This window comes from Argentina silus (assembly GCF_951799395.1).
Source record: "Argentina silus genome assembly, chromosome: 18".
Taxonomy (NCBI): domain Eukaryota; kingdom Metazoa; phylum Chordata; class Actinopteri; order Argentiniformes; family Argentinidae; genus Argentina; species Argentina silus.
Genome location: NC_139672.1, coordinates 10,810,984 through 10,823,972, shown reverse-complemented (window position 1 = coordinate 10,823,972; position 12,989 = coordinate 10,810,984). Strand labels below are relative to the sequence as shown.

At 41.0% G+C, this 12,989-nt stretch overlaps 1 protein-coding gene across 1 annotated transcript; it reads right to left on the bottom strand.

The window, feature by feature from the left end:
- Positions 1–1,724: 1,724 nt before the first annotated feature.
- On the bottom strand, positions 1,725–12,528 carry LOC310818733 (desmoglein-2-like protein). Its single transcript, XM_083689759.1, has 14 exons — positions 12,402–12,528; positions 11,320–11,442; positions 10,543–10,698; positions 9,913–10,054; positions 9,014–9,177; positions 8,506–8,640; positions 8,187–8,372; positions 7,428–7,705; positions 7,051–7,193; positions 6,655–6,876; positions 5,752–5,985; positions 5,109–5,236; positions 4,466–4,873; positions 1,725–4,114 (listed from the first exon to the last, which is right to left on the bottom strand). Exons 1-14 carry the CDS (start codon positions 12,453–12,455, stop codon positions 3,032–3,034), a joined length of 3,456 nt encoding a protein of 1,151 aa, XP_083545885.1. The 5' UTR covers positions 12,456–12,528; the 3' UTR covers positions 1,725–3,031.
- Positions 12,529–12,989: the final 461 nt, after the last annotated feature.

Here is a 12,989-nt window from a genome sequence, read left to right as displayed (position 1 = left end):
TCTGTCACAGATTACCATGATGATGGCTGTAACTCAATAATAATGCACAGTTCACCATTGGCCACCCTGAATTGCTTCAATTGAACACTTAACCTCCTGTGCCCTTACATATTACCCTCTCTGAGTAAGTACCATCAGTCATCACGTCATGCTTGTCAACTGTCTGTCACATTGGATTGGAATAGAATATAAAGAGGTCATTCAAATGTCATATTACTCCACTCTAGGCATACATGAGATCTCATGTCTATTTATGGTGACCAATTTCCATCTATCAGACTGAAGACATCCATATGAACAGCATGTTATTCTTTAATGGCACTTATTATATAATATTATTAATATTATTTAGTTATTTTCCACTGTCCTTGTAGTCAATGACCACTGCATGGGGCATTTTTCATCAGTGAAGGGTGTATATACTATACATAATGCCTCTGGTTTGGCTCTGCTTCTCTTTAGTATGGTACTCAATGCTGGCATCTAGTGGTGTGTCATGTGTTATGCGTTAGGCTTAGTGGCTAACATTCTCTTGGCTTGACGGTTTTTAGTATTACCTACGATACCGTAGTGAAACACTGAGAAGGTGTGTTTTCGACACTGCCTTTTGACCCACTACTGCGAGGTTGTGTGACAGATTGAGAATGTTACGTGCAGAGAGTTACAATATAGGCGAAGGGTGGTGTTCTTACAGTATGTGGGCCAGACATTAACAAGATTGTGTTTATCATCCGTTGTTCAGTGACTCATCATATAGTAACACGTTTGAGTTGTATTTTGCTGAGCATTTCCATCAAAGTATCACTATGAGTGTCCCGAGAGATGGGAGGTGCAGTTTCAAGGAAAATGAGTGTGTCACTGACAGTCAGTACACTGTTCATAAGTGTTGCTGTGGTTGCCAAGTGATAACATCTGAGATGTGCTGTTTTAAGATGTGAAGGTGTGATAGGTAGGCGAAAAGAGAAAACAGGAATTTCCACTTTCCTCTGAAGAAGCACTCTCAAGGAGTGGACAGCCTTTGTTTCTGGTATTGTACATAGGGAAATAATGAGCGAGTCAGGGGATGCACTTTACAGTGCCTTCAGAAAGTATTCAGACCCCTTCACTTTTTACCACATTTGTATTGTGTTATAGACACAATTTAAAATTGATTAAATTAAAAGAATTTGCCATCAATCCACACACAATACCCCAGCTATGCAAATCAGAGACCCTATAAAAACAAAGATATTAATTCCAAAATTACATGAACTATTATCCTTGCATTAAGTTGGACTCAATTCAACTCATTGAGTGATTTGTTGATGACATTTTTGCATTTTAGCTAATGTTAAGAGTGTCATAGCAAAGGGTCTGAATACGTATGCAAATGATGTATTTCTGTATTTCAATTTTAATAAATTTACTGACATTTCTAAAAACCTGTTTTTGCTTTGTCATTCTGGGGTATTGTGTGTGGATTGATGGCAAATTATTTTAATTTAATCAATTTTAAATTGAGTCTATAACACAACAAAATGTGGAAAAGTGAAGGGTTCTGAATACTTTCCGAAGGCACTGTAATTCTATTCATCCATAGATTTTGTATAGGTGTCTGTGTAAATATGTGTATTGTGTGCACGTTTTATTATTATTTCTTAAATAAATTAATTTAATAATTTATACTTCTATTTTGGGGTATTGTATGTGGTCTGTTAAGTGGGTTAATTCTTGTGAAAACAAAACACATGATCAGATTAATTAAATGTGTATGCAATACACTCACGTTTTATTGTTACTCTCAAAATGTGCAAAAACGTCCTGCGGGCCAATGCCATCTATAATATATTGCTATTTACATATGTTAGACATGAAAATCTTTGGCAAAAAACATCAGTAGCAATTACAGCAATATCAATAAGGTATCAGTGCAAACTAAGCCATTTGCTTGGTCAAAATTGTATAAAATCTCTCTTTTCTTCTTGCAAGAACAGATGTACAAAATTATATTCAACAATGAAAATGTCCTAAATCAATAATTCATAATTCATAATTGAGATCCAATTATTTGAATGAACTAAGAGCATTTTTGATGGGAGATATGAAGGCACATGAGACACAGCAACAAAACAAAAGTACTCTTAAAAAAAAAAAAGAAAAAAAAAACTTATTTTAAGGTCCCATACTTCTTTGGTTCATTACTTTACTTTCAACATTTGTACCACTGTGACATGTAATCTATCATGAGGTGGAATTACTGTAAATCAAGACCATACCATTACAAAAATAGCAAAGCTAAACCAAAAATAGTGAATTATTAGAAAAACAAATCTAGTTTACAGCATTACACAGTTAAGTTGACCCTAAATACACCTACACAAAAAAATATCAGCAACAATTATAAAATGTTATATTTCAGGCCACCTTGAATGTATGTATTCAAAACACTGATTCTATTCCATTCATTAAATCTGGAATTAAACAAACGTATTGGTCGTGAAACAAACCACCCGTAAAGCTCATCTCATTCTATGTAATCCAAATTGTCCTTCTATAATGGAGCACTTGCAACTCAATTATCAATTCACAAATGAATCAATTCATCATACAGTGTGTTTACAATTGACACTACTGTAGCTGGCAGAAGCCCAACATTCTACAAAGTACTTGGAGCAGGGCACCTTAAAGTCAGAATGACAACTGTAACATGTATTAAACCATATCTTTCCTGTTTATTACAGTGCCATCCACACAACTAAAAGCCTTGACAAACAGTTGTGTTAACAGAAGTATTGCACTGGCAGCCCGGGAAAATGTACTGCTAGATCCATTCAGACCAGCAGAGGGCACCAAACTCTCTGTCGCTCTTTGTCGAGGTGTATACGTATCTCTTTCCTTTTCTCTCACACTCTCTCTGTCTGTACCACACATTTTTTCTCTTTCTCCCTCCAAATTGTTGTTTGAAAAAGCATCTAGTGTTACCCTTTCCTTGATTAAAAATAAGGTATATTCTTTAAAACAGGAATGACTTGGATGGATCAATGTTAGCATGTTAGCAAGGTGTTATAGTACTGGTCTCAGTGCTGCTCTCAGTGACGGAGATGAACGTTTGGCTACCATGTGGGACGGGCGTGGTCCTCATCGCCAGAGCAGAGTCCTCGTTGGACCTTACCGAGCCGCACTGGGAGCTGGGGCTCAACGAGCCGCCCTGCCCTCTCACCACCTCTAAGCTGTGACCTCTCACCTCTATGCCCTGAACTGAGGACCCCTGGCCCCTCTGCAGGGTGACCTGGGATATGCCTGTGTTGCTTCCTAAAGACCCGTTGTCAACAACCAACATTTGCCTGGACCCGGAGAGGCTTCCTTGTGTAAAGCCTGTACCATTCATAACGTGACCTGTCCCTGTCATGCTATGGTGTAAGACATGGCTTCCCCCAGTAATGGTGTGGCCCGCCCCGGTTATCAACTGACCTGCCCCTCCAACCACCCCTGCCTGCCTCTCCACCAGCAACAAGCCCTGGGATCCATGCTGCCCTCCTACTTGTACCAGCCCCTGACCCAATCCAATCTGACCGACCCCCTGCTGGGCACCAGCCACACTCTCCACCAGCACCACATGGGGCTGGGGCTCCACTACGTACATGGTAGGGGCTTGGGCGTAGTACACGGTGGGCTGCTGTATGAGGAGTGTCTGGCTGGGCATCATCAGGTTTTCCTGGACGTGCACCCCAGGGACGGTGACCTGGCCATGGGCCCGCTCAGTCACCAAGCTCCCCTGGATGTGGGTGGAGGAGGAACCCGTGGCTAAATGCGAGGTGTTGAGGGTGTTGAGGAGGTGAGATGTGTCGCGGATGACCTCTGTGTGGGTGCGGGTGTGGGTGGAGGGGGAAGGGGTGAGTCTGGGCTTGGGAGTAGGGATGACGGACACTTCCACGGCATCCAGGGCGGCCGAGCCGCGGCAGATGTTGGCCAGGGTTTTGAACTTGGGTCCCAGGTCGTTGAGGAAGTCCAGGTCGTCGTCGTCCCCCAGCAGGCTGCAGCAGCCCATCGAACCCACCGGCGACTCCTGGCCTTCGTAGTCGTAGATTATAGAGTCGTCCTTCTGTACGTACTGCTCCGTGCCATGGTTGGCCTTCTGCAAACCACCACAGTGACACAGTAAAGTACAGTACCATATATTCATATTCATATATTCAATAGATACTACACATTCAACAACATGACTCAGTAATGTAGGGCCTAGAGGTTTTTCCTCATCATGTGACCTAACCAGGAAAACACTGGTCTGGATACATGTCACGGAAAACAAGTAGTAACAATATAGTGTTGTTGTCTGTAATTTGTCTAGAACTGTTCTGTACTTTGTCATGTGTTTGAAGTTATGTGTGGATCCCAGGAATACAATCCCAGGAATACACCCAAATACCCTATACCCTACCGTATGCACCAAATGGTTATGGTTCAAAGGATAACATGAGACACTTACTCTGGAATAGTACTCCTCTAAGAACCCGTCAGAGAGAGCTATTCCATCATAAGCTCCGTAACTGGAGGTGAACATGTGCTCTCCGCTGATCATGGTTCCTCCTCCCATCATGGTTCCTCCTCCCATCATGGTTCCTCCTCCCATCATGGTTCCTCCTCCCATCATGGATCCTCCTCCCATCATGGTTCCTCCTCCCATCATGGATCCGCCGCCCATGCCCCAATCCACCTCTACGTGGCCAGGCTGGCGGTAGCCGTCGTGCTGTATCTCCTCCTTGGTCATCGTCGAGAAGTTGTTCCAGCTCCCCGTTGCGCCAGCCCCCCCTCCCAGACCTAGGTTCACTTGCCCCTCATTCACGGCTATGATGGGCACGGGGATCTGCACAGGGATGACCAATTTAGGTACTTCCTGTTCGGGGGGGGAAAAACACAGACCAATCAGAGCCGTGACATTTGGAGCAGTTGAAATGACCTAAACATAACATTTTTTCTTAAATCATGTTTTTTAAATATATATATATATTATCATCAGTTTTGAGAAACGTTTTTGTTATAACAATGTTATAACAATGACAATTTTGTAATGCATGGGCAGGGAGGTTAACTCTTAAGAGCAGTGTCTCATGCACACACAGTCACAGTACCCTGTCATCTCCTTGTCCCTCCGTGTGGTATGACATCAGGTGTTCTCTGGTGTCATAGGGGATGGTCTTAAAGTCTGCTATGGCCGCCACGCTTCCACACAGACAGAACAGCAGCAGGAGGGGCACCACTGCAACACACACACACACACACACACACACACACACACACACACACACACACACACACACACACACACACAAACACACACACATTCAACATCTCAATAGATGGACCCAAACAACGCAAATCAAATCACGTGAAAAGCTTCAATGCCTTTGGGCCTGTTGCAGAACATTAGCCATCAATGACTTGTCAGTGGCACTTGTTTCCGCTCAATGGACCATTGCCAGACAAAATAAACAATAATTTGTGTAGGGGCTGAAGTGTTTTTAGACAAAGGTCTGCTAATGACATTCTTCAATGACAAATATGTGCTCTGTCAATGGCTAAAATGCCTTCAGACAAGTTGAAGATTGTCATTCTTGCTAATCACTAAAAGCATGCGGGAACAGGTCTGATTGGTCAGCATTATAAGGGAGTACGGTAGTTCCTTCACCCTCCGTTTACCTTCCCATGATCCTTATCAGATGGGCGGGTAGAGGAGAGACAAAGGGAGCGTAAAATAAGATAAGCTCTACTCACAAAGAAGCAGCAGCAGGCCGAGAAGAAGGACGAGGATACCAGCCGACCCGAACGTGGATTTCACGCCCACGAAACGCTCAACACATGCTTTAATCTCTTTTGTACAGGTGCACACAAACACGTTCAGCACCTGGACATCCCCACAGAACTTGCCCTGCTGGTCCTTGATCTCCAGGGCAACCTTGTAGTTGCCTGGCCATAAATCGGCATGGTATCGTAAAATGGCAGTGGTTGCTAAAAAAAGATGAGAGAAAAACACAACCTTTCTTATAGAAAACATCTATAAAAGAGCACAATATCATGTCATGGGATGTCACAGTTTAACATTGTTTTTTTTATTAAAATTGTATATTCAACAAATGCATTTTTTCTTTCAGGGTACAATGAAACAAACCAAAATAATCTCTCTTGGTGAAGCTTGTCACATTGTGTCTAACACCTCGGAATGAAAGGAGACTCAAGCACACTGGTATTCTTGGCAAAATTCCACCATAACTTGCTGGATCAAATAGTCCCAGGAAACACTAATTGTCTGCTGACATTAATGTTATTTGATCAGGTAAATTAGGGTGTGGATTTTTGCTAAGAATAATGGTCCGGTTGAGTCTCCTTTCTCTACAAGTTTGTACTTCTAAGCACCTGGACCAAACTACAGGTGTGGGAAAATGTTCAACAAAAATCTACACTCTTAGAAAAAAGGAGTTACAAAATGGTTCTTCGGCTGTCCCTGTGGGAGAACCCTTTGGAAAGATATGGACATGGAACCCAAAAGGGTTCTTTATGGAACCTTAAGGTTTGATTCAACGGGTTCTTCCACAGTGACAGCCGAAGAACCCTTTTGGGTCTACAGGTAGAACCCTTTTTTCGAATAGTGTAATTCCTAAAACCCAGACTAGGCCTCACCATTGAGGGGTTCCACGATCCACTTGTCTTTGGCGTCTTGCTGCACCACTTTGAATTCGAAGGGTGCTCCGTTGGGGAATTCGTCCCCATCCACAGCTGTGACGTACACCGCGTTGTCCCCCAGGCACACGGTCTGATTCGTGGCGGTAAGCATGGGGCAGTGGTCATTGAAGTCCTCTACCTGGATGGCTATGGTCCCTGTGGCTGTTTTTTTTGGTAAATCTGAACGCCAAAAGAATAGTCATATTATTGGGGCTGTAGTCGTTTTTTTCTTCTTTTTCTATCAATTAACTCTAATAACAGATTCCATAGAATCTAGATCTAGATCTAAAAATCGATTCAATTTCTATCTATTTCAGTGATCTTATTGCTTCATTTTATGTGTGTCGTACTTACCATTTGTGATGCATATTATTTTGCCGTAGTATGTCCCATTGACCAGGTATTTGGACTCTCGATCAGGTACTTTGTTCAGTTTGATGTCTGCTGTCTTTTCATCAACGATCAGCCAGTTGTCTTCATCTTGTATTTTGGCATACCTGGGTAAATAATAATGATAGCAGCAAGAATAAGGATACAATTAATTATCATTTCACATGATAGTGTACAGTACATATCAACTCTTTGTGGCAAATAATATCCATGGACGACCAAACATTTGCCAATTGTCTTTTCTCGCTACAATTACATACCTTGAAAAAACGTTCCATGATTTCTGTTGCAATATCCTCTAAAAATAAAAACGTACATGAAAACAATGATGTCCTCCTTACCGAACATTGCTGGCGACCAGTAACGTGTCACTGTCTATGGCTGCGTAGTTGGTGATGACCTTCTTGATGGTGATTGTGGTTTTGTCCTCTGAGAGGGTCACCACCTTGACCTGCGGCTGGAACCGGGGACCTTCTCTCTCGTTAATCACGTTGATCTTGATGGGGTAGGTGTTAGAGACTGGTATGGTCCCCATCGGCGAGGAGCCAAAGTTGTAAACTGCTTTGTTGGCGACACTCACAGAGAGATGGAGCTCTTTCAGCTCCTCATAGTCCAGTTTCTTCAGATTCAATGACAAGGACACACAGTTACAGTACAGTACAGGAATACTGTTGTTACAGTTTCCACGAAATGAACAAATTCTATAAAAAAAAATATTCTCAATGTATAATTGTCATTGACTAAAATAAAATACAATATATATATACATAGGTATTATTTATAGATAGGTAATAGGTATTATTAATAGATATGTATTAATATATATATATATATATATATATATATATATATATATATATATATATATATATATATATATACTGTATATTATATAACAGTCATTTTGTCATGACATTACATTAAAGATGTGTCACCCTGTGGGTCACCTGGACTTGTTGTGGGTTCGATTCCCGCTGGGACAACATATACAAAGAATGTATGCACTCACTGTACTGAAAGTCGGATACAAGTGTCTGCCTAATGCCACATATCGTTAGACACTGTGTTAAAGTCACTCCTCTACACGCATATCCACCTACCTTAATTATGGTGATGATGCCCTCGTTGGTCTTAGTGTCTGTGGTGATACTGAAGTATCCCCCCTCGTTCCCTTGCGTGATGGAGAACACCGCCAGCCAGTTCTCACTGTACATCAGATCTAGATCCACAGCTCTGATCCTCATCACCTCCACGTTGACAGTGTTTTCCTGCACACTGCCCTCGTACTGCAACCACAACATACACGACAAATTGAATACACACACTGTACATTTCATAATAGAGAATTTCTGAATTCAAAATGAACATAATAAACAAAGAATAGAGTAAAACATAGGATAATGCCTGTTTATTTCTTACCGATTCTTTCTCCAGGGTGGGAATGTTGTCGTTTATGTCCAGAAGTTTAATCACTACCTCCTCTGATGCAGAGTTTCCCCCCTCTTCTCCGTACATGTCTACAGCTTTTACAGTCAGGGTGTATGTGTCTTGTGTCTTGACAAGGAGAAAATCAAACAAGTACTGTAAGTAATTATGCTATTTATTTCATTTAACCTTTATTTATCCAGGTTGGTCTCACTGAGATCAAATCTATTTTTAAGAGAGGCCTGTGACCTAGTTACTGAGGAAGACAATTCTGTCTAAACAGAGGAAAAACCGAAATAGTTTCTGTACACACTCTGAAAAGAGTTCCAAAAGGGTGTTTCGTCTGTGCCTGTGGGAGAACCCTTTGGGAGAACCCGAAAGGGTTCTTCATTGGGTTCACCCACAGACATTGCAGAAGAACCTCAAGTGTTAGGTTGAGTGTCACTGTCATTCAAACCCCTTGTAGATACTGCCATGGAGTACAGCAAGGCATCTGTCTCACCTCTCTGTCCAGTGTAGTCTGGCGAACCATGATCTCTCCAGTCTGTGAGTTCATGGAGAACATCCTAGCTGCTAAACTCGTCTCCACAATACGGTAGTAAATCTTGGAGTATGGAGTGTGTGGCTTATCTGCATCTGTAGCGATCACCTTCATGACAACCGTGCCTGGATTTTTACAAAGTTGAATTTGTTGAAGTTGGAACAGTACTTAACAGTACTAGCAGAAGCATAGTGCATAGCATAGCATCTGGCATTCAGCAAATAAACCAGCCCTTGGAAAACATCAAATACAGCCCGACCAATCACTGTACTGAAAAAATGATGGGGGTATAGTTAAGTGGTTTGGTTAGTTTTTCTGGTTGTTTTAAGGTTGATCTAATTGCTACAAATTAGTTTTGCCCCACACCCCTAGGCTCACATGTTTTCAATGACGATAAAGGTGACTTATCGACAATTGTATTGCAACCATCCTAGTGCAGCCCCCATAGTTACATTTTATGTCCTATTTTATTCAGCCGGAAATAACTTTCTGCGTATATTCTAGCTGGTTTCATTCTCACTCATTCCCAGACGTTCTCAGTTGTAGCTAGCTTTACATTTTACGCAGGCTTCTTTGATTGATGAACATTAAGCATTAAGGTCAAAATGTCCATCCAAAAGGTTTTAAAGGTCAATACAACTGTGGATATGTGAAGTGAAACAGAACAGTAAACATAGCCATCAGGCTACACCAGCACAGCTACAGTATAACTATAAGTATACATACATTATATGTACTGATAGTACAGATCTTCACAATAATGACTACAACTGCTGCTTCTACTTCAACCATTACCACAACAACTGATTCGCATCAAGTTTGACATAAACATAAACATTACAGAACATGTCAGTACATACCTGCCGCACTGGATTCATTCACTGACGCAGATTGCATCTGAGTAATAACGGGTGAGCAGTCATTTTGGTCCAAAACCTCAACAACAAGTTCGATGTCGCTTTCAGCACGGCTCCCATTGGAGTATCTGGCTACTCCTAGTAACTACAACATTTCACCATGTCAGACCATATACAGTAAGTAGACATTTTGGTCATAACTTGAAAGGCTTTATTATTTATTACCTCAAAAATATGCGTATAAGCAATTTGTCATGCCAATGTTAAGCCAATGGCACGCTGTCCATACAAACACAATAAACACCAACATTCTAAAGTTGGCAGATGTTAGCTGTTTTGTTTTGTGTTTATTCATGTTGGGCATTGTATGGGCAGTGTGCAAGCACCTTTATCCTAATCCTAGGAATGAAAATGCCTCTGCTAATGTGCAAAACATTTAAGATGAATGAAATGTTGGCCAACTTCAAACAAACCACAATTTCTCAGTTGGCAGTCGTTTTTCAGAATGTTAAAAAAACGACAATGAAACGGCTACAAACACAGACGCGCAGCGCACACCGCCACAACACTGTCTTTTTTTGGCGTTTGTTGGGCATTGTATGGGCAGCAGTGTGCAAGCAAGGTACTACTTACATAGTAGAACTCAGTCTCCTCTCTGTCCAGTATGCCGTTGACTCTGACCAGGCCTGTGTCAGCATTCACAGTGAATAAGCCGATAGGGAATTTGTCGGCCCCACTCCCTGACAGCGAGTAGGTGACCCTTTCCGTGAACTCCTTATCAGAGCGAATCTAGCACAGACATACATTTCAGTCAGCCATGACTTAGTAATGACGATCTTGTTGCTTTTGGTTGACTCTTTTCTCCAAAGGAAAGTACACATTATTTAGCAATCATCATAAGAATACATTTGCATTTTGGATATGTTGCTGAACACGTGTTTATATGAATGCACATTGACACACATGACCTCGTATTAAAGACAGAAAAACAAAAACTAACATCACTGATAAATATAGTGCATTTGATAATTACAGCATGTGTTAAAGGACTGCATTAATTTAGACAGAAACATTCCTCAGCTTAGGGGAACGTGACCTCAGTGGAATGTATGGCTTACACGGATATGCAACCGGTTCAGCAGAATTCAGAATAAGCCTATTTTGAGATGGAGGTAGACATGGCAAGACAGTAAACAAAAACCTCTCAAATCTCTTACAATGATATAGTTCCACAGTGCCTATATTTCATCAATGACTAATTATCCACTTGAGTTGAGTTGAGCAATGTCTGGCTATGATGTCATCCATGCCAGAAGTAATGGTAATGGTAAAGCTGAAAAGGTGAAAACATCTGAACTCATCCTGTATTCCTATCCATTCTCTGAATCACCCAATAGGTTGAGCTCATACCTTTGCAATTGCCTCCTTGCTCCTATGGTCAACATTTTCCATCAACTTCCGAGGAGGAATGATCCATTCTCTTTTCTGTCTTCTATGCTTCGGTCCGCTGCCATCTGCCAGCACGAGTAAAAACTACCAGAAAAACCGAGAGAAAAACACAGCGTATGATATTGACTCATCTTCACTACAACCGCACTGATTGTCTTCTAAGTACGCTCACTCCATAGCAAAAAATATTTCGCTTTAAGCTATGTGTTGTCATTGACATGTCGTGGCTTGCTATAGCTTACTGTTACCGCAGTGTATAAACGATCAGTGATTGACTGTGATCACAGTACTCGATTATAATTGTTAAGTCCACATAACTGTGCCAGTAGGCCGAAATGAATGAATAGTGTGTGGTTATATGCAAAGGATATCCACATTATGATTATAATGTGACATGTAGGAATACTTCCAACATTGTATAAAGCCCTTGGTTATAAACTATAGGCATATATGCTGTTGACATGTAGCAATGACTAGGGATACACAATAAAGCAATTCTCTTTTTCTTTTGTTTCGGGAGAGCGACTCGCACATTTCACCAGATCCCCACGATTGTTATGGGAGAAAGTTATGAGAGAGGGAGAGTCTGAACATCTTCATCGAAATATTGAGCAAATGTCGGGGTTGACGTGGTCGTCCTATTTATGGTTCTTCGATTGACAGACATATATTGTAACCTATTGATAACTGCGACATCATTATAGAAATATGAAAATCTGTGTTTGTTCATTATCATTTAGGGGCATACGTCGATTTGTCGAACTGCCGTCTCTCGCAAAAAAAAGTACATGAATCTCAGGTAACACAGCTGTTTGAAACTTAGAAAACATCTGTCTTAAGTAAATGGTTAAACTATATTTAAGAAAAATATTTGCAGATCGTATAACGTGAAAATTGTGCTATTTTCGACTTTGTCATTGAAACACTTCACGTATAGAGCTACCTAGAAAATGCCACACCTTAGGGAAATCCGTTATAAACGATTATATTATAAATGAAACACCTGTTGGCCGATATAAAAGCACACATTATTCTTTACTTACGGACAGCATGAACGGCAACAATAAAACAAGGCTGGTTTTGGATAGACGGGCCATTGGAGTGTTGACAAAGGTGTGATGTGTCCCTCTTGAAGTAAAATCCCTTGAATCCGCGGCTTAGTGTTTTCTGTTGTGCATTAGACTTTGGACTATTTGTAGGTGTAGCACAACTTTAGTTATTGTGATAAAGGCTGTAAGAGGCGGCGCCTCGACAGAGTTTCACCCCAGCCCCCTAAGCTGATAGCAAATGGCGAAGGAGGAAGCTTTCACCTCGACATAGATGGAGTAGGCCTATTTGTCATGACCGCTATTGTTTAGTTTTTTTGGTTCTTTCTTCTTCTTTTTTGTTTTTAGAATGTGTTAAAATGTGTTTGTCCATATCCAAAATGTTTGGTCTATTCATTGAGATGATCAGGGATAATGATTGTTGTCCAAAGAAATATAATGTTATACTGTTAAGCAATATACTCTTATTTAACACAACAACATAAACAACATCCCCTTTTAATAGGATCCAACAAGTTATCGTTTTATTGAGGGATTCATTATACTCTCCGAAATAAAAAATAAAAATAAAAATAAAAAAGGGCG

What these genes read in the sequence shown, in the direction of transcription:
- LOC310818733 (XM_083689759.1), bottom strand. Translation starts at nt 12,455, where the DNA reads ATGGCCCGTCTATCCAAAACCAGCCTTGTTTTATTGTTGCCGTTCATG. An exon ending in CGGCCTGCTGCTGCTTCTTT is followed by an intron (nt 5,237 to 5,751) that starts GTGAGTAGAGCT and finishes TGTGTGTTGCAG; the next exon opens with TGGTGCCCCTCCTGCTGCTG. An exon ending in AGGGACAAGGAGATGACAGG is followed by an intron (nt 4,874 to 5,108) that starts GTACTGTGACTG and finishes CCCCCCGAACAG; the next exon opens with GAAGTACCTAAATTGGTCAT.